The 22,029-nt window shown below is 44.0% G+C and overlaps 2 protein-coding genes across 8 annotated transcripts in view; both read right to left on the bottom strand.

The window, feature by feature from the left end:
* MXI1 (MAX interactor 1, dimerization protein) overlaps positions 1-1,963 on the bottom strand; it is a 56,512-nt gene extending 54,549 nt beyond the window's left edge. The window contains exon 1 of the mRNA XM_064514208.1: positions 1,690-1,963. Within this exon, the coding sequence (XP_064370278.1) occupies positions 1,690-1,855 (166 nt within the window). The 5' untranslated portion in view covers positions 1,856-1,963. The remainder of the gene's footprint in view (positions 1-1,689) is intronic.
* An 8,462-nt stretch (positions 1,964-10,425) lies between these two features.
* ADD3 (adducin 3) overlaps positions 10,426-22,029 on the bottom strand; it is a 109,439-nt gene continuing 97,835 nt past the window's right edge. For 6 of the 7 annotated variants that reach the window (XM_064514199.1, XM_064514201.1, XM_064514198.1 and 3 more), the window contains 9 exons: positions 21,125-21,268; positions 20,938-21,036; positions 19,712-19,894; positions 18,692-18,949; positions 17,507-17,626; positions 16,087-16,176; positions 14,847-14,970; positions 13,463-13,558; positions 10,426-12,788 (listed from right to left, as the gene is read on the bottom strand). In XM_064514199.1, the coding sequence (XP_064370269.1) occupies positions 12,490-12,788; positions 13,463-13,558; positions 14,847-14,970; positions 16,087-16,176; positions 17,507-17,626; positions 18,692-18,949; positions 19,712-19,894; positions 20,938-21,036; positions 21,125-21,268 (1,413 nt within the window). In that variant the 3' untranslated portion in view covers positions 10,426-12,489. The remainder of the gene's footprint in view (positions 12,789-13,462; positions 13,559-14,846; positions 14,971-16,086; positions 16,177-17,506; positions 17,627-18,691; positions 18,950-19,711; positions 19,895-20,937; positions 21,037-21,124; positions 21,269-22,029) is intronic. The other variant, XM_064514203.1, reaches the window with a different exon arrangement.

Genomic DNA, 22,029 nt, shown 5'->3' with positions numbered 1-22,029 from the left:
CCCGTGGCTTCTCCTCTCCCACCTGGAGAGGGGACACGTGTGCTTTAGGCCACCCGGAGAGGGCAGGGATGCCGCCACCTCTCACGGGGCTCCTGGCAAGCCCAGCGCCTCGCTCCCGTCCCCTCGCCCGTTCCGCGCGACTGCTGCCTCCGCTTTTCCCGAGCGCGTCTCCTCGGGGCAGGGCCCCCAACCCCACGCGCGTGCAGCACCCCACGCAGCAGGGCCGTGACTCAGCCGCCGGCAGGATGGGAGTAACACCAAAACGCCTAATTAGGGCCTGCGTAACCGCCCGGCCGAGGGACCTCCGCGTCCTGCGGGCGAGCTGTGAGCCACCTGCCACCGAGCCGGGCCGGCCCACAGGCTCCAGCACCAAACTCGGTGCATTTCCCCCCCCCCCCCCCCCCCCGCTGCCGCCGCTAATTGCTAGGTGGGAGAGGGCAGAGATGGGCGAGCAGACGTGGTGGGTGCCGCTGCGAGCCGGCCAGCGAGGGGTGCACCGAGCAGTCGCTGCTGCTCCACCAGCTAAAGGGCAGATACCCTCTCAGTCAGGCTACGTATAGTATGTGTGTTGGGGCACAGCCTCCCGCAGCTCCTTCCCAGCACAGCGGAGCGTTGCACTGAGGCCGTTTCTACTCCAATTCCAGCAGCATTCCTCTTTGTTTGGGGGCAACACGGAAAAACTGCCGCGTTACGGCGGCGACGCTCTGAACGGCGCATCCAGCACGGCCCGGCCGAGACGGGGCTACGCGGGGCGTCGCAACCTAAAGCGCCCTGCTGGCAAGTAAAACCTACGGTTTTGCAGAAGCTTCTATGAAAGGAGATTTTCACGTGCGGCACGTGAGGGAATAAACGTGAATTCAACTTTTTTTTTTTTTTTTTTTTTTTTTGTTTAAAGCACCCTGGCTCCTCCGCGTCGCTGTTTTTCGCCGCGGGAGCGCGCAGCCCAGCGCAGCGCGGCCGCGGCAGGCTCCCGCCGCGGTGAGGGGCGCGCTGCCTCGCGGAGCTGCGCGGAAAGGGGACCGCAGCAAGAGAGGCCACGCTCCGCGGAGAGAGGACAAAGCGAAGAGGAAAAAAAACGGGGAAAAGGGGGGAAAATGATGGCATGAATAAAGGAGAAAGCGGGGGGTTTCGGCGCCGTTCGCCTCGGGGACGCGGCGGCACCCGCGGGGAAGGGGGGGGGAAGAGTGCCCGCGCCCGGCTCAGCAACGCGTGACGTCACGGGGGACACCGCCGCCGCGCATTGGAGGAGCGGCGCGCCCAGCCCCGCCCCGCGGGGCGCCCGCCGCCAATGAGCGCGCCGGGCTCGGCTCCATGTGCGAACCACGCGCCCGCGGCGGGGCGGGGCGGGGCTGCGGGGTCCGGGCCGGCGCTGGCGCTCCGCAGGCGCGCACGGCCCGGCCCGGCCCTTTGTCCGCCGCCGCGGGGCCCCCCCCCCCCGCCCGCCCGGGGGCGGCTCCGCGGGAGCGGGGGGACGAGACGGGCGCCGCGCGCACCGCCGCCGCCGCACCGGGCGCTTCCTGCGCGGCTCCGCGCGGACGTGTCGCCGCTCTCGGAGCCGCCGCGGCCGCGCCGCTCACAGCCGCAAGTTTGTTTCTCCCCTGAAAACAAGCGGGGGGGACGCGCCGCGCGCACACACACACGCGCACAGCCCGCGCCCGCCCCGCACCCGCGGAGGACGGACGCGCTTACTCTTGTTCTCCTTCTCGATCCGCTCCAGGTAGCTGGCGGCCTCCAGCAGCACCTGCACGTTGCGCAGGAAGGTGCCCGCCGCCGCCGCGCCCGTGTTGACGATGTCCCCGAGCGGGCAGCGCGCCGCGCCCCGCGGCTCCCTGCGCGGCCGCCCGCGCTTCCCCATGCCCTCCGCGGGTGCGCTGCCTGCGCGGCTGCGCCCGGCGGCGCCGCGGTCCTAGCGCTGCCGCCGCTTTTGCGCCGCTCCCCCAGACGGCGCCGCCGCCGCCGGGCCCGCCCCGCCGCCCCGCCCCGCCCCGCCCCGCCCCGCCGCGCCTGCGGAGAGCCGCCGCGGGGCCGCTCGGCGCCGGGGCTGTGCGGGGGCTCGGCCGGGGCGGCGGGGCCGTGCGCGGTGCCCCGCGGTTGCCGCCCGCCGCGGCTGGTGCGTGTGCGTGTACGTGTGTGTATGTAAAGTGTGCGTAGCGGAAAGTATCTTACGGGCGCTTTTTGTCTTGTTTTTTGTTTTCCTTAAACAACATTTGCACAGACTTTTTTTCCCCTAGTAGAGGCAGCAGAGGAACATAACAGTCTTGGGAAGGGTAACACGAAAATGGGAATTGCAAAGACGCTTTCACGAGAACTTTAGGAACTTCAGATTCATATATGCATATATATACACTCACACATACATACACACTTTACCCTCCACGTTAAATATTTTCTCTGACAATCGCAGGGGAATGAAGTCGAGTAGGACCCAGGGTTAGCAGGACTGCAAGGTACCTCGCAGCGACCGAGAGCAGCTGCTGCGCCAGCAGAGGGGCGATGGGAGGAGAGGAGCCGTCCGGACGTTGGTGGTGTCCCTGCCCGCCTGGAAGACCCCCAGCAGTGCTGCGCTCACGCGCGTGGGTCTGCGCAGCCGGGGGGCGAGCACAGACGGCCCTTTCGGCCGCTGGAGAGGGATGGCGGGAGCGAAAGCCTGTAACCCGCTCGCTGCAGCTCCGAGAGGGTTTCAGGTAACGGGGAGAGGTAAGAGGTGCTGTAAATCCTTTAGGAGCGGGGAAGTTACAATGCCAAAGCCTAAAATCAATTCGTAATCACATCTAGCAAATTAGAGGCAGCTGTCAAAAATACACGCGCACGTGTGCTGCGCTAAGAGCACAGCCAAATTTGCACCGCCAAAGATATTTAATTCACACTCAGGGTGAAGACTAACATGCTCCGTGCATTTCTCCTTACGGGAACGTGCCCCACTTAATTTTAATTTTCCAGCTATTAAGCCATTTGTGTGCTTCAGGACGGGGGGGGGGGCGATGCACGCGTGCAGCCCCTTTGCACCCCCCCGAGGCTCCCAGCACCAGTTTCCCTCGCCAAGACATTGCTGCTTTCTCACGCTGTTGATGTCTCCAATAAATGTGTTTTCCCAGAATCGCGTGAGCCGGCCGTGCCGACGGCCTGAGCAGGTCTCGGCGAGAGCGGGGCGGGTTGTGCTCCGCTCGCGGCAGCCGCTTGGCGCCCTGGCTCGGGCGTGCGCAGGTGGAAGTATCCCATTGGTAGCATCACTATTAAGTGGAAATATTTTAACAGTGCAAAATGCATCAATGCGGAAACACAGCGCACGGTTAGCTCTTCCTCATGAGCAACACAAAACAGTGTTTCTGCTTTGCTGCTCTGAGAGAGTAACCTGGCTGCTGGCAGCGCGTAAAAGCCCTCCCGTCCGGTTGCAACCCGAAGAAGAGACCGAAAGGAAAAGCAGAGAAAGTTTTTAGTGCGCCTCAGAAGTTGCTTTTAAAACTAAAATGCCCAGCAGACAAAAATCATCAGTACTATTTCCCCTCTCCCTCCCTTTTTGCTTTGTGCGCATTTTAAACGAAGGGAAGTGTGCAGGTATTCACAGCAGCCCTGAAGCGGTGCCTCCCGCCGGGCGAGCGGGACGCAGAAATCGGCTGAAATGCAGTGCTGGCTCGGGCAGCCTGGGGTAGCGCCTGGTCCCAAGCGAATCGCCCCGGTCGCTACACACGGTGCTGCCTGCTGCGCCTGTGCCGGGGCCATGTGGAGCCGGCGCCGCGAACCGGGCCCGGGAGGGAGCAGCCACGCCGGCGGCCGGGGAGCGACGGCACTCTGACGACCTGCCCGCCGGGAGATCAATATTTGAACAGCTACGATTACATACGGGATGTAAACACTGCTGAATGCCCGCAAATAAACTCTAACAACGTGCACGGCATATTCTGGTTGAATGTTGGCTCTTACCAGCTTTAAAATAAGACTAAAGCCAGGCAGGGTTAATGGTTCAAACCTCGGCTTTGTTGCTGCCCACTAGACAAGCAAGGGTGTTTGAAGAGGCTGGAACAAGAAACCGGCGCTGGGCATGGGGAGAAGGGGTTTCTTCAGCCCTTCCGTTCGCCTCGTGCCGCGTGGGTCTCCTGGCTGATGCCTCCATCTGACCCTGGTGCTATCTCAAAACTGGCAAAAGCCCCCCGAAAGCAGAGGGCTCCCGCTCGGCGCGGCCTCCCTGCCGCGTTTGGTTACAGCTTCACAGCGTTCAACGCTCGCCGTCCTGGGAGCCGGAGCACGGGTGCTGGGTTTGCAAAAAGCATAGCCCGAGCTCCTGGGACCGGGGCTGCTCCTGGCCGGGCCCCGCGGGAGGTTTCGGCTCCGCTGGGATTAAATCCCTCAGCTCAGAGGCTCCTTCCGCTCGCTCCCAAAATCCCCAGTGGAGCAAGAGCTACCTTCAGCTCTGCGGTGTGAACACCGACCGACCCCACCGGGGCTCCCGGGACCTTGCTGAGCCGCGACATGAGGTTCAGGATCCGGCCTTGAGCTCCGGCCATTGACTGCGACCAGCATTTGAACCACAAAACCCCCCTCAGAAACCCTGGCAGCATCTTAACGATGGAGAAATGAAGCGGAGTTGGCCTGAAGAGACACTTGCGCCTCAACCGCCAGAGCTGTCGGGCCCCAAAGCCGTGGCAGGGAAAAGCTCTTGTGCGGATGCCAGCGGCCGATTCAGCCCCTAATTGATTTTTTCTTCTTGCGTTGTCGGTACGCAGCCCTGCTCGCACAGTCAGAAAGGAAAAGGCATTTTTCGCTTAACTTTTTCAGCAGGTGAAGGGAGGAGGGGGTGCAAACGCAGAGCCGGGAGCAGAGCGGCGGCCGCCGGGGCTCCCTGCGTGCCGGCTGGCGAGCGCGGCGCGCTGATGCCAGCTACATCCTAGCTAGAGCTTTGGCAGAAAAGGGAAGAACGGGAAACGTCCAGGTGGCTGGTCATTCATTTGCATTAAAGGCACTTCAAAATAAAGAATATAATTGGACTAATTGGGTCAAAAGCAACCAAGTTGTTATTTTTCTTCTTCCCGTGGTTTTGCAAGCACCCCCTGTCTCAGAGCAGTGCCGAAGAGGGACCGTGACCCCTGCAGAGCTTTGCTCTGAAAGGTCTGCTGGTCTCTGCTGAGGTCACTCATCTTTGAACTTTGCTTTTACTTTATGAGCAAATAACTTTTAGGGAAACTGCTGGTTTTGACAGTTGATGAGACGTTATCAGGCAGGTAGGGGGAACAAATCTATATTTGGAGGAGCAAGGAAGAGTAGCCGCATTTTGTGGCTATGTTATCTGGCTGGGACAGAGCATTTGCTATTAACACTGGCAGTTGAACACTAGGGCAAACAGCACCTTTATCTCCATGGTGTCTGCGCCTGCTGATTCCAGCAATCGTACGCTCACCTCCAAGTCATACATCTTCACAGGCTCTCACTGTGACCCCCATTTACTTAATATGTTGCATTATCAGACCCTGTATTAAATGCAACCTGGGCTTCTGCCAAGATAACGTGATCTATTTTTCCTATTCAGGCAATAGCACTAGATTTGTGGCATGGCACTGCTTGATTTAAAGGAGAAGCTGAGGACCTGCATGATATGGATGCATTAATATCACACCTAAGCATAAAATCCTAGAGGGGAAAAAGACTGCATCTGCCTCACATGAGCTTTGAGCCTTTAGTTTTCTCTCCCTGGGTTTGATGCAGTGCAAATGCTGACCAAGGACATGAAGAAGAAACTAGGAAAGTCAGGCAAGACAGACCGAAAGGGAAGTTCTGCTAAACACATGTTCAAAATGCTTCCATCCATCATTTTTCCATTATGTGACTTCATTTACAGGCAGATCCCAAGTAAGAAACACTCTGACATCTCTTTAAAAAAAAAAAAAAAAAGTCAGACATGTCTTTATTCTCTCTTGGAGAGAGCTCAGGGCATCCACTTCTCTTTGCTCTCCAAGATCTTCCCCACACAACAGTTAATGGCACAAACATTAACAGCTAGTGTCTTTTCCCTTCCCAAGTTCAATTAACTTGTAAGTAACTGTAATGGATCAGAATGAAGGTCCAACTAGCTCAATAGTCTGTTTCCACAAAGACAAGACCACAACACTTGGAGAAAAGTGTAAGAACAGGGTGAGCATGCAGTGATACTGCCTGAGAACTTGTCTTCAACCTCCAACGATTTGCATTCAGAGACAGAGACCGAGACCCAGAAGCACAAGTACAAAGATTTCAACTGGGACTTTGGCAGAATTTAGCTGCTAAAGAGCAAGGATGGGTGAATGGGTTGAGCCAGAGGCAAAGCATGCCATTCCACTTAAAAAAGCCGCAAAAAACTCTCCGAACTGTTGTGGTTCCACTCCAAAAGCAAGCAGATTTCCCCCATACTTTTAAATACCTTCCTTCACTGTCAACCTTGTTTCTAGGAACAGAGCTCTGATGACGCAATTTGCCCCACTATCACCTGATATTTTGTTCTCCGTTTGCATATCCAGAGCTAAATCTGAGGGCGAGATCAGCAAAGCTCTGCCCTTGTCAATAAGGCACCTGAAGCTCTGCTGGTTCTCAGCCATGTTACCCCAACAAGTGAGGAACTGAGGTAGTTTGTATCTTAATAACCTCAATTTGTTGGGCATTCACAACGCTGCTGTCACAGGGTCGGCACACTCTACGTCCAGCACTAGAGAGAGCCAGCCAGCCCTAAGACCGGCACTAGTCAAACTTACCCTGTGGAGAGCAGCAGGGTGTAGCAAACTTGGCTTCAAGGTCTTCCTCAGGGTGCAGGGCTCAAAGCGGTATCCCCCACCTTCTGTGCTGCCCACCACCAAAGAAAGAGCAGGTCACAGAAGCGTTGCCCGGGCACTGCCAGGATTCGAGGGGATAGCCTGATGGTTATTTTTTGTTGGCACATTCTAAATTTGAACAAACTGATGTGAAAGGAGAAGGTAGGAGGAGATAATGTAGCTTGCCAAAGATGAGCTGGAGAGTCACGTAAGGATTTTCTCATGAGACATGAATAAAGGAGCACTTGAGCTAAAAGGTTGATTAAAATTGAAGTTACTGCTTTAGGATAAAAACAAAGCACTTAATCTCACCATTTTGGGTTGACCCGCATACCTCCTACCAGGGACTGTCATTTCTACTCCAACGATCTTAAAAATACAAAGAGGCCCCTGGCCTGTGGGTAAGGTTGTTGGAGAGAAAGCACTGAACACAGGATATTCTTCTGTTCAGTGGAGTAAGCTTATGAGTGCAAAAAATACACTCTTAACTAGTTGTAAATGTGAGAAACCATCGAATGAAGTGGAAGTCTTTGCTTCCCGGACAAACCACATTCCACTTCTGGATTTTGAAATGAATTGATATCAAAAATGAGTTCAGAAGCCAGATGTCTGCTTTCATCCCTGCGCGGAAACTGGAACGATGCCCACAAAATCGACACCAAAACACTTTCTTTGAAAGCCCTTTGTTAATGGCTTTCCAGCTACAAGGACAGATGCAGCAAACGTGAAAAACTGATGCCATCTAATGGCCATTTGAATTTTCAGCTTTCAAAGGCTCGGTTTTACTTCAGACTCAACCAGAATTTCAATGCTAAGGGTAAACTCTTGAATATACATTGCTTCTTATAGATACAGAAAGAAGAAAGGAGCAATTAAGTGTAAGGGGACTTTGAAACTCATCCAAGGAAATCCACCTCTCTCCCTCTCCTCCACATAATTGCCCTGCAGAGCTCATGCCACTGTTGTAGGAGTAGTGTGTTTTTACAGGATTAAATATATACATATTTAATGGGTAATACTAGAGCTACGTTAGACTACATAAACAGAGCTGGGAGCATAAGCTGCTATTACATTTGCCTTAGTTCTCATCATATGGCTTTGTTTTGTTTGTTTACAAGTTGATCAGAGTTGACTAAAACTTTCCATGCTGTGTGCTCTTCCAAGGCAAAACTGCCTGGATGTGTTGGCGTGCACCGCCTGCACATATAAAATTTAAAGCTAACGTAATCGTACAGTTCCAAGGAACAAGGCTATAGAAAAATATGCAACTTTATCCATACTATATTCTGGCAATATTTTCTTTTAGAGACTCATATTGCTGCTGGCTTTCCAAGAGTCATCACAAATTTTAGCAAAGCAGTGAGTAACCTTTATATTAGGGATGTGCTTTTTATTATTTATGTAAAGTCTGTGCAACTTGGGCCGATCTGCAGGTCCCTAAAAATAGGAGTTTATACGTGCTCTGTGACAGCCCAAATATCGGAGAAGTCCACCTCCCCTGAATGTGCCTGAGGCTTTCTTTCCCCGCGAGGCTGCCAGCGCTGCCTGGACTGCGCACACAGCGCCCACAGACTGCCTGACTGCGGTCCAACCGCCTTCTTCGTCCACGTTACCATACGGGTTTTAATTAGCGCTTTTTAATGCGTGCTCCACCTCTTTTCCCATACTGGCTCTCCAACAGACAGCGAAAGAGCAATCATTCAATATTTTGCTTCCTCCTTGTTTGGTATGAGGTCATTTGTCTTATTTGCTATGCGTTGCTCAAACCCGACGAGGACACAAGACTTCTGCGCTGCGTAGCAGGCTTCACCATGACGGCACCTGACAAATGCCAATCCCATAAACAGCCGTGGGAGCAAGAGGAGGTATTTTCCCTCCAGCTTGTAGAAAGCATAATGGAAGCACATGGAGGCTAATGTTAGCAGTTTCCATCAGACCTGTGCGCCCAGTTTGAGCCACAGTGGGTCTTTCCCCCATTCCTGGCTCCTTAGCGTTGTGCAGCACTTCGGAGGTCTCCACAGAGCTCTCTGCAGTTGCAACAGTGAAAACTCAGCACTTTTGCAAATGGACATCCAGAAAATAAAAGATCCTCAACCACTAAGCACCAGAGAAAACAGCAGTTTAACTGATTTACTCAACACCATGCAGTAACTTAACCGGCAAAGCAGGGAAATATTGTTCAAAATGACCTACAACAGCCTTAACCATGACGTTATCCTATCTCCTTACAGAATCTAAAGCCTCAGTAACAACACTTTCAAACTTCTGCAGCAAATGAGGCAAAATCTATTTTGCTATGTAACCCTCATCTTCAGAGTACTGTGTGAACAAACCTGATCACAACTTGGATTTTAGTCATTTTGCCATACATACACAAGAGCAGGGTGTAAAGATGCACAACCTCAATTCCTTAAGAATATTCTTACACAACAGCTTGTGTACAATTCCTCATAGGATGCACCGTTTCTTCTCTGACTTTCTTGGGTTAAGCACTCTGATAGCAATAACTGCTACCTATTGTGTGATAATTACTACTGTTGACCTATTGTGTCAGTGGTCTGTTTTCAAGCTAGGTTTTCCAAGGCCTCCTACTTCCTACGGCCACTTGTTGAGCCTTAACATACCTTATGCCTGTAATTAACACCCACTTTATTTCCATGCTTTGGCTCCTAGAATCTCAGACCCTTCTTGTAACACTGTGGAGGAATAAGGTCCAAGTGAACATGAAGGGGCTGTTGTGGTTCATGGACTCTTGGGGAAAAAGGGAGTTCACATCAGAACAAAACTATAGATGCGTTCAGCCTTACAGGGTAAGCTCCCCAGTGTTGATACGGTGTCCACTTTCATGTTACTACAGCACTGAGCAGATTGTAAACGCTCCTGGAGAAAGAAACACTAAGAAAATAACTGGAAATTAAGTTAAGATTTAGTTATTCAAAATGCTGAACCAAAATTGTCCCCTACACCAGGACAGAGTTCATGAAACTGCCACTGGACTTAGAGGGCTAGGTTTTGACCTTCTTGAAAATAGAAACAAAAGGCTGATTTGTGGAAAGACAAAGAAAACAAACATTTTTCAAGATCCTTAAAGATACTTTACAAAGTTGATGCAGCTATAAAACCACAACATTTGAAATTCTGAAGCCTCAGAGGTTCTGAGGTATACTACATGCTGGCCAGGCATGGCATGCACGTCTTCAGATAACTTTGAAAGAACAGCTTTACTACAAAGAACTTTGTTTTCATTAATTAACCAAAAAAAAAAAAAAAAAAGGTAATTTACACAAGTTGTTTCCATGCTATATACTTGCACAGCCCTTAAACCTCCCCAGTCCTACGGTTGGAGCAAGCACTCCTAAACCCACGTTGCAGAGAAAGATGGAGAGAACCAGAAGGTGCAGAGCCTTGCCCAGGCAAGGAGCGCCGGCAGCACAAACGCAGCCAGGGCCCCAAATCCTGCCTGACGATTCCCTGCTTTTGGCCACATGATTCTCCTCTTTCCTCTTCCAAGAGGGAAAACAATAGTTTTTAGAATAAATTCAAGAAAGAGTCTGTCTTTAGCAAAAAATCTTCACAAGTAACATGCAGAATCAAAGCATCTCTTTACAAGGAAGAGATACTGTGTAAACAAGAGGCTGCTACACCAAGTCCGTCTATTTAAAATACTGTTTATTTGTGATTTAACATTAATTAGCATTACATCTATGAGCAATTTCAGATAACATTTATATATTTTCCACAGGACACAGAGTTGGCTGGCTCATTCTTTATGCCAAAGCAAGTAAATAGAGGCATTAGCAAAAGGTGCAAATAGTTCACGGTTGCATTTTAAAAAATATTTATGCACATTGCATTCATTTAGATATATTTTTAAAAAAGTTATGAAAAGCGTAGTTCACAGGTTACTGTTTCTACATATGTTGTAATACAACACAAATAATGTAGAACATAAAAAACAAAGTAAGCAACTGAAAGTTTCCACTATGATTAAAAACACTGATTCCAGTATTTAGTGATAGCTAGAAAATTGTTTCCAGGATCCATTCCAACGTTGCATTATCACACTTACACGGTCAAAGCTAACCAGCCCCCAAACATGCTATAATCAACATTTTTGCATGCCAAACCACTCTCCAGCCATATTTAACAATTTATATATTGTATAATATTTCAACCGGCAATTCGGGAATCACACGGATCTTTTAAATGTATTTCCTATTGTGATGACTGATTTACAGACAAATTTGACACAGCGAAGAAAAACCCTATGTTAATTTCTATGCTTGTTTGTATTTACAATACAGTAAAAGTAGTAAAATGACAATATCAGTAAAAATGAGTAAGTGGCAGTACCACTCTTACCCATGGCACTAGACTTTAATTTGCTCTGGGTTCATCCAAAGGACAACACAGATTCATGAGACCCTTTTAAAATTAAAATGAAAGTGAAGGAAAAAAAAGTGTTGCACTCTGTATGAATCCATACAAATTATTTAAAACTTCTAATATGGAAATGTAACTTTGCTGATTTAATAAAAATACCCCACATTCCATATCATATATTTAATAAAAAATAATCACCAAACTTTTACTTTCTTTGTCTCCTCCTATTTTCTTACTATTTCACTTTCCCTTTTATCAGTTTTGTTTCCTTCATTTGGTTATGTTAAGAGATTATTTTTCTTCATTCATTAGCAATACCGCAAGGAAAAAAAACAGTAAGTTTTAAACATGAATCCCGTTTAATTTTATATGCTTTTATCTTTTGATTTCTAAGTCCCTGGATTTCTGAATTATATTTAAGTATACTCTAAACCAAGCATTCTTAAATACACTCTACTATTAAATGCTTGGTTCACATGCTTATAATACTTTTATACTGAATGGTATACAAACATTTGAACATATAAAATCTTTTTTTGTTTTGCCAGTTAAACTAAATTATCAATGTTAAGTGTATAAAATCCCCTTTCTTGAAAAATAAGGGTATTTCTCCCCCCAACTGATAGAATAAAAAAGAAGTCTTCAAAAATTATATTTCACTAAAATGAAATATTTGGCAAAAAAGTTATTGATGAATGGAATTCTTAGACATTTTGTATAATTCCAATAAACTTTCTCTTACACAGTTTTGCCCCTAATATTATGTGCCAGTGTATAATATTTCTATATGAGCTAATCTTAAAAAGATTTAAAGGTGTGCTGTTAATATGCACCCACTCAAAGAGGGGTACAGAAACAAAATATATGGTCAAAATCACAATACAAAAATGTATGATCTGGTTACCAAATGAGACAGCAGTTAAAAAAAAAAAAAAGTCACATGATCACTCAACAGTAACTTTGTTAAAGACTTTAACTGTACTGAAAATTTTAAGGTCTGCAAAATACTCCAGGCAGAACTTGCTGCTGTGCACTGCGATGTGTTTGATCTGCTATGACGGCATTCGAGCACCTGCCAGTGCAGCTCTACGTGAAACTACTGAATGTTTCAGCCCCTCATAGCAATTCTGGACACACTTAAGTGAGAGATGAATTAATTTTCAATTAACACGAAAATGTTTTATTATTCTTTTTTAAAGCAAAACCTCTTCCAGTTCCTTTTTGTTTAGTTTAAAAGTCCAGTTACTGCAACCCCCCCCCCCCAAACACTACTCTGTTAATGGTCAACTTAAATGTTTAAAATGTGCAATGTCTCCTCACAACAGAACTGCACTTATGCTTCTACTTTCTCCTTCTTTTTGTTCTTTTTCAGGAAAGATGGAGTACGGAATTTCTTCTTCTTCTTTGATGGGGATTTGGAAGGCGACCCTTCGGGGGACAGGGCCTCTTCAATCTTTTCAGAGGTTTTAATCGTAATCTCTACACTCTCCACAGTACTAGTGGTTAACTGACTGACCCTCTTGGTGAGATCTTCTTCCACTTCGTGTGCGTCGTCTTTGCCATTTACCACCACAACAGGCAGCTCCGCAGATAGGAGGTTAGCATCCTGGGCATACAGGTCTTCATGATTTTCTAAGAGAACAGAGATTTTTGCAATTATTTGTATTTATGTTCACGCTAAAAGACTGTACCGAAACAAGCATACGATGTAAGCTGGGACTGTGATGCAAAGGATGAAATCTGACCTTTGCAGATCTGTTGCTTTCTTTATCTGCATTCTTACTTGTTGTAAACAGACAAATACTGTGAAAATGTCATCAAAGGAAAAGGGGCTGAAGAAGTTGACCTTATTTTACCCAGGTACGTGTATAGCTGTACAGTCTCAAGTGCACTCAGCATTCTGTTTTACTGCATGAGACTAGTTTAGGAAAACACAGCCATTACATACAGAAACCTTAAATACCAACCTTTGAAAGTGCCTTTTGTTAGCTGTTTCTAGAAAATTCTTAGTCAAAAAGTCTAATCATAACACTTTATTTAAAGGCAATATATAATATCCATTTCCCCCATCTCATAAATATCTAAATTTCAGTATGCCACGAGTTATTTTCTATCTGTGAGAATTCCACATCAAGAAAAATTGGGAAAAAAAGCAAGTGAGTTTTCTGGACAGACTCCCACCTGCATTCTGGTAAAACTGGGTTCTTTTTTGCTCGGTCGACTTGAAGTTAACGTAAAGAATGCAACGAGAGCGCGGATGACTCAGGTTAGAGCCACTGGCATTTTACAGAAATTACATGGAATACCTTCTAATTTTTCTGGGACATTTTGCGGGGACTGAGTTTGTGACTGAATTTGTGACACAGATGAACCGTCATCTGAGAATAATTCCTGTTCAGCATCTGCAGGACAAGATTTGAATTAGTAGCCATGCAAAAGTAAAAATAAGGCAAGAACGTCAGTGCTAGTGCTACAAGATTTACAGCTCCGCAAGCATTGTAGTGTTCATGCTGATAACCTCAAGAAGTTATAACACGTAGTTTAAACTCTGTAGATTATGAAATTAAAAATTTCACCCATTAACAATCACTATATATTAATTGTTTCATAGAAAGGCAGAGGGGTTGAATTCCAGGTAGCATGCCCCATGGTTTTACCTAGCCACAAGCCACAGTTTGCTGTTATGAGAAATTATTACACTGTGCCCTAAATGTGATATACAGAAAAGTTGTTTTATTACACAATATTAGTGAAAAAGAGTGCATAATAAATGCAATTGTTAAAAAACAACACAAAAAACTGAATTAGTAATTCCCTATGGAACAGTAGTATTGGAAGAAAGATATAAAGAGGTCATAGCAAAAGTAGATGAGTTAAGTATTGGGAGAATAATGCAAAAGTTACTGAAATGCTTTATCTTTGCTTCTTTAAGCTTTTGGAAATAAGAAAATATGAGGTGTATTAAAAATACTGCAATCTGAGGGTCAGAAAATGGAGAAGCTATTGACAAAGTGGTACCAAATATAAAATATCACAGAGTATTTCAAGTTATTAACAGCTTTTTCTTTTGAATTCTGATATCTGAACATTTATTAAAAGAACGCAAGATAGCAGGATTTTTTTCTCTTGTCACATATTTCTTAATTAAGTGACAAAGATTAGTTTTCATAGGATCACTATTCATATATCATTTACCTTACTTAACGAAATTTTCACAGTGCAGGTGGTTAAGCGCTGGAACAGGTTACCAGATAGGTTGTGGAATCTGTATCCTTAAAGATATTCGAAGCTCAAATGGACATGGTCCTGAGCAACTTGATCAACTTTGAAATTAACTTTGAGCAGGAGGCTGGGCTAAATGACCTTCATGCTCTTCCAGGCTAAGTTATTCTATGATTCTAACATAAAAACTCATTATGTTCAAATGTGTTTTTGTCAACTCTATTTCTGTGAAAAGTTTTCATTGCCATAATTTCAGCATTAACCGAAGCAAAACAAAAAACAAAAAAACCCCAAGCATTTAACAAATAAAATTCTACATATCTCAAGGAATGAGTATGTCTAAAGCTAAGTAATTGCCAACAGTACATGCTAATAATTAACACATTTACATTTTTACAGTATTTTCAAATCAAAAATGAACTGCTGATTAATGAAACGTAAACCCCAACACTTAAATGCACCACTGACCTTCCAACCCTAGCTGCTTACGCTCAATTGTTTTCTTGTACTCTTCCAGTTCCTTTTCTGTGAGATGGCTGAAGGGGTTGGGTGGTGCTGGTGGTGCATGTTCATCTTCTTCGAATTGCATTGGCTGGAAAAGAGAAAACCACAAAGTTTAGTAGCTAGAAAAAGATGGAAACAAGATATACATGGTTAATGTCCCTTTTTTGCCCCAAATTTGGTGACAGCAGACCTGCACAGAAGGAATATGAAAAGAACCATACACACACACATATCCAGAATAAAACTGATCCAAACAATAGACATTTGTTTAGTAATGAAGAGTGACCACTGAGGTGTAACTCACCACTGAATTACATTGGCACAATCATTATTTGAGTTTTTTCCACCAAGAGGGACAGCTTCAAAGGAGAGACCTGCCTCAATAGCTTATAGTTAGGAGACTAAGGTATTCTTCAGAGAAGTGAAAGTCCTTAAACAATAGGAATTCAAACAAAAGGTTTCCTACATTTTTTTGTGAATACCCTAAGTTCTAGGAATGTTTTGGTAGGAAAATAACTGTCCTCATGCTCCAGTTTAGGAATCTAACTGAAAGAGCTTTTTTGAGATGAAACTTAGAGTGACAAAAATATTTTTGCACTGATTGAAAACCCATTCGGAAAATACTCTTTTTGTCTGAAATGAACGAGCCAACTCAGTATTACCTCAAAAGAGTATTGGAAATTAAAATGAAGAAACAGATATACTAACCCATGGCTGGTGGGCAACTCTCAGAATTACAGAATTCTATTTATAATTAAGCATGGTTTGGGAGATATACTAGGGATATCTATACTATTCAGAAATAAATATATTGGTGCGGACAGGTAAGAAACTTTACCAGTGAGTTCCACAGGCAGATAAAAGGATTATTTTCAGCTCCGTGCATTACGAAGTTTGTCACTTTTCAGCTTAAACAGTTTTAGGACAGAGTCCTATTTCATTAATATGAAAGCCAGGCTAACTCATTGCGCCATTTGAAACTAAGATTTTAAACCTCTGAGATAAAAGATGCATCTACACTAATAAAATGCATCTCACATCCAAAATTTGGTGTTAAAATAACAAGTTCTAATAAAGAAATGTTCTAATAAAGAATTTAATAAAGAAATGGCCCAAACTAAAGTTTGAAAAGAAAGTAAGTTTGAAAGAAAGACAACCAAAATAGCCTGCATGTACGTAAATCATTGAATTATGTCCTACTCACTGGACTCGGTTTTTTATCCACAACAATCCCAGCAAGCAACTGAGACTGTGGTCCTGCTGTCTTCAAGTCATATCTGTTTTGCTCCCGAATCTATACAGAGAAAATAAACTGTGTTAGAAGCAGATATTTCTCTTTCACAAACCCTATTCCCATCAGCTTTGTAAAGTCAGTAATATAAGCAGTAGTTTTTGGCTTGAAGACTGAATTGCTGCACCTAAAAATTAAGAGCGTGATCTCTCCTTCCACCTCTGAACACACTGCATATGCTGATCTTGTAGCCCTTAAAGTACTCCTGGAAATTCACCCTAGCCCCAGCTCCTGCACTTCATGTACACCACTATTTAGAAATGACCCCCCTACATCTCTGAATCAGTCCTCTTCACCCCCAAAATAAATGATACATGTTAAGCTAGTCAAGAGATCTCTGGTCAAAAAGGTCGGTACAGTTTTTCCTTCTGTGAACAATTCACTAATTTTCCCTCAAACCAACAGCTCTAACTTCATGCTGTCAGTGCTTAATAGATTGACAGATCAGAAATAAATACAAAAATAAATCAGATCAATTCTACAGCAGAAAAACAGTGACCAACTATCTAATGAGACAATGGCACTTAAGTCTAAAAATCATTGTCTGGGACTTGTAATATTAATCTCATCAACGGCTAGATGATTAGTTTTTCCGGCTCTAAGGAAGGGAGTTGCTCCTCCTGACTCCAGTTTGATCCCCATGGATACTGTTATAGCTCTTTCCAAGAAAGAAAAATCTTGCAGCTAAATGGAGATTGTCCTTTATATCTGCTAAGATAGTTATGCTCAGGGTGGAGTATTTGGTCAGCCTGACAGCTGGCGCCTTATGTGCTTTAAGGGAAAAGCAGTGAGATTTTTATGCCTAAAGAGAGCTCTAACAACAATCTCTCTTTTTCTTTTGTTCTTCTTCTTTTCTTTTCTTTTTTCTTTTCTTTCTTTCTTTCTTTTTTTAAACTGCCATTAGAAAGTGGACTGGACAACAGAAACTCCAGCTTAGTAAGTGCCAGGCAAATTAATATAGAACAGAGCCAGTCTAAGATCAAATCACACTCTAGATGACGCAGAGCAATTCAGTTCAGATCTACACCTAATTATCCACTAAAGATATTGCTAAATAGTGTGGACTAACATTTTTAGTCCATCGTTTCCAGAGTTAACGCTCATCATTCACCATCCTGTTGTATTCAAAATTTATATATTTGTATCTTTATATAGAGCGTTTACATGTATTATATATTTGCATACATATATTTACTGCCAAAAGCACAAGTAACCTCAGAAACCTTTCTGTAAAATGACTTGAAAATGTTATTTTACTGCTGTGTTGAATCATTACTTGAACATATAATTATAGTCAGAAATCTTACAGTTTTCTTTAATTCACTTATTTTACCTTATTTCTCTTTTCCAACACTTCATTTGGGTTTGTATTTAAAGGAACAAATTGGTTTGGATCTTCAATTTTGATTGGCGTTCCTCCACTAGTCTTGGAAGAGTCATCAGCTTTCATCCACTTAAAGAAAAAATATTATGCTAAAAATGGCATGATAGGGTGAGGGACAATTATCAGAGCATTATCTTATGGTCAGAGAACAGATACATAGAGAAGACTTCCTGATTCTATTCTCAATTCTGCCTGACACCCACAAAAGAAACCTAAGTTACCCAAGGAGACTTAAGTTGCCTTGAACAGACACTGTGAAGACTACTCTCAGTGAGCACTGAAATAAAATACACTCTTGCAAAGTGCAATGCAAACTGCATACTAATGAAATTGTATTTTGAGAGGATCACCCTTCCTGGCAACTGCTGCATAGATCTGCTGACTCCAGAGTCTGTCCTTTCTTATTCTGCATTCATACAGTCAACTCCCACCTCTGCTAGTCACAAATTCTGTCTGAAAGTTCTTCCTTTGTAAGCAAGGTTTTAAGTACATCTGTCACTGCGGATGTTTTGTGTGAATTTAATTTTAAAAAACCGCTGACCTGCCAGGAGGGGGAGCTCATGTATTTCGGAGTGCATCATGCAACTGCACTAGCCTGATCACAAACACCATGCTTCTCTCAGTCTGACAAGAGAGCTCTCTCTCTCCGGGCTGAAAACGTACTGGAAGCATTTTGGTAAGGCAAAACAGAAGGCAAACCTTGGTCATCATCATCAGAAGCAATAACGCTGACAGACTGCAGAGTTTTAGCAGGCTCACAAACACCGGGGGAGGGACAGTGAGAGAAGAATTAAAGCTTGTATCCTCCTCATATAGAGATGAGAAGGTCTGGTGGATAATTAATAGCACAAAAAGATAGAGTAGAAAAACTACTTCCTACTGTAGGAATCAGAGGAGTTAGTAACAAAAGAGAAACCACTGTTAAATTTTATCATAAACTGTTACTTTTCCAAACAGTAACAAAAGTAAGAAGCCTTCAGTACTAATGCCATTAAATCTCTCAACAGCCTATTTTTATCTGCTTGATTAACTAATTTGCTAATCCCTTTAAAGATTTCCTCATATAAACTGAGTGCAATTTGCTTTCTCCCTAGCAGAGTGAGAGTAGGAGGAACGGCCTGGCTGTCTACCTACCGTGATCTTAGTTCTGGGACTAGCTTCTCCGTTCCACGACTCCTCAGGCACGTTCACTTTCAAGTAGGTATTTGGAGAGTTCAGCCATCTTGTCTTCTCCCTCTGCTGTCTTTGGGCCAGGAATTTGAGGGGGGAAAGCGGGACTGCATCATCTTCAAAGGAGAAGGCAGTCACAGTGGCCGGGATCTCGACATCACTCTTATGTCTGGGTTTTTCTCTGACTAATGGTTGCCGATAGGCATAGCCAGTTCTGTATCCCTGCGGAGGTAAAAGGAGATCAGAAAAAGGTTGTGCTGCCCTCTTCAAAGAACGGATTGGTGATATCCTTCACCATTCATTCACCCTATTTGCTTATTAACCCATTTAAAATATCTCGTACAATCAGACCAAACACCACTCAAACTTCACCTTTTTCCCATCTTTGTGAATGAGAACCAGGGAACAACCTTCCTGCTTGAGTTGCCACTCAGGTAGCATTCAAGACGACATTTAACTACCTTGCACAATGACATATTCTAATTCATGATGCCACCCCATTTCTCACTCGTATTAAAAGGCTGTTCCAGAATTCATAGTGTAAAATAAGTATTTCACAAGCAATAATTATGATCTTATTTTCTTTTTTCCAGTACACAATTTTAAATGGCTAAAATCTAATATTAAAATTAATAACTAAATATACATGGAACTTTCAAAGTCTATTTACTATGGTAGTGACTAAAAAATATTTGTACTAGTAGGCTACTATAAAGAGAAAATAGTAATGCTTGTGAGATGGGCAGGACAAAGTTTAAGTTCAAAACATTACAAATTCTTTTAAAGACAGATTAAAGTTTTCAAATAAACTGGCATAATAAAAGCTAAGCCAAACAGAAGAGATTAAACATACAGTAAATACTACTTCCCCTTTATTTTCAAATTCACAGAGAAACCAGAAAGAATCATTCTCTTTGCAGACTCCTAATCCTATATTCAGTAGCTTACAAGACTATACGTACAATGCCAAAAATGTGTTCTTACCAGGTTGTCTAGCATCCTCATGAGTGCTTCAAACTCTTGCTCCCCAACTTTCCATTTTTGTTGTGCAGCCATATTAACTCCACCTCCTCCAGCTGCTGCCAAAGCATGTGTGAGAGGCTTGAACTTCTGCACATCTAGTAGTAGGAGATTGTCTACTCCACCTGCTCCAGCTAATGCATGAACCTAAAGACGTTAAAGAATATATTTCATTTGTGGAAAATTTTTTGGAATCCTCCGCTTGTCTGAATTCCCAGGAAAAACACACTCAACATGCAAGCTGCAGTTTTTTCTCAGGTTAGTTTTTTCCTATGCAAAAATACACTGAAATATATAAAAAATGATTCTTATTGAATGATACTATCTGCTAATAATTGCACTTTAAAAGGAACAGATTCAAACACTAGCTCTTTTACTCCTAAAAAGAATTTTTTATATCACAAGACTATGAATATCTTTCATTTTGATATAGATTTCAAAGTGGATGAGTGACAGAATTCAAAGTGAACGGCAAGGAGACGGAGGAGAGGAAAAGAGTGGGAGACTGCCATTTGCATTTCCCCTCGAGAGGCGTACTTGGGAGGACAGGATTGCTAGGGAACATGAAAAAGCAAAGCGATGAAGTTTCTGGGGATGAGGTTAGAGTTACGGAAGGTAAGGGCACTTCCAGTGGTATCTCCCTACATTATAGATAATACCTACATATCTAATTAGACAGCAGAAGTTAGACAAAATGGAAACCATTGATTTGGGGACTCAGTTTATTTTTAAATGCACCCTCTACCATTCCTCCAAAGACCTTTTGTTTATTTGGTTTTGCAATTCTTTGTGATCATAGGCTAAAGCTTCTCTTCCTTGGCACGACATTCAGCTTTGATAAATGAGCTAGATATCTCAATATCTTGAGTCACATCTCCACATGCAAGGAGTACTACTGTATCTTTCATCTCCTAATGCCTGACGCTCACTCTCCACACTATGGCACAAAACCTGTATGCGTCAGAGCCGAACAAGACCGGGACACATTCTAAGAGAGGTGACACAGTATTCGTGTTGTTCCATCTATGTTTTCCTGATTACTTCAATTTCTCTGATTTTAACCTGGCATATTATACTGGATTTCACAACTCTAAATACTTACTAACATTAGAGATTTTCCCATCTACAACATAATCTGTAACTCATTAGCACAAGCTTTTGAAGCCAAATACTGACAAATCCTGTCTCACCTGTGTTTCACAGGCCAGTTGCACATTGAAAATATAGTGGAATGCTTCTTCCAGTGTCTCTCCCAGTGCTACCACACCATGGTTTCTCAAGACCAGTACCTAGTAAATAAAGCCACTAATGTTAAATGGTAGAAACTGGCACGGTGCATGAAAATTGTTTAAGAAAAACGTGAAGGAGGTTGAATACCTTGCAACTGGGTCCAAGAACTTTCTGAAGCTGAATTCTCTCCTCCTGCTCATCAAGAGATCCCTGGTAATTGTAATAAGCAACATCTCCCAGAATCAGAGCCTCTTGTGATATGGGAAGTATACCACACTTCATAGATGAAACCTGTTTCAAGAAAATGAAGCACTGATAAGTAGGACAAAAAAGTCTTTTAAAACCCGTATCTCAATCACTCTTTTTCTCCAAGAGCCTTAGTGGGCTGTAAATTACATCTTTGCTAGAAAAGAGACAACCTCTCCACAATAGAAGCTGAGAAATAATACCTTAATGCTTTACCAAGTTTAGCTTCCTATAGGGTTAGAGAGCTACTGTTACTTAACTTAGGAATAGGTTAATGGTAGAAGAGGACAAATTAACCCAAATAAATTTCTGTGAATTTCATCCATATTTAATTCTCACCATACACCTACATAGTATTTGTTCCTGCTTTCCTGGTGTTTTTAACTAAAATGCTGGTATAAAAAAAAGAAGCTAGCCATTCCTTTTTCTGTCTCTAGTCAAATAATGCATATATATGTATTTATATACAACATGGAATTTAACTATTTATCTCGAAGCAACTTCTTCAAGTCTCCTTACATTTTTATCATGGTCATACAGTCCAGTTTACATGCCTACTTAATTGTGCCATAATTATAACTCATATTTTAATTACAACTTTTTAAATAGGGAGGTAAACCAGAACTGAACTAATACAGTCATTTAAAAACATAGTTGCATAATCCAAATGACAATGTATATAGCACATTATATGGTATGAGATGCTATAAATAAAGATTGTGCAAACTGTATACTTTGCTTCATCCTCAGCCTGAGTACCATCATATCTGATCATCTTTTCACTGTGGTGACCCAGCCCTCCTACT

Source organism: Dromaius novaehollandiae, chromosome 6, assembly GCF_036370855.1.
Source record: "Dromaius novaehollandiae isolate bDroNov1 chromosome 6, bDroNov1.hap1, whole genome shotgun sequence".
NCBI classification, from domain to species: Eukaryota; Metazoa; Chordata; class Aves; order Casuariiformes; family Dromaiidae; genus Dromaius; species Dromaius novaehollandiae.
Note: the sequence above shows the minus strand (reverse complement) of the source record. Positions and strands in the feature narration are given on the sequence as shown.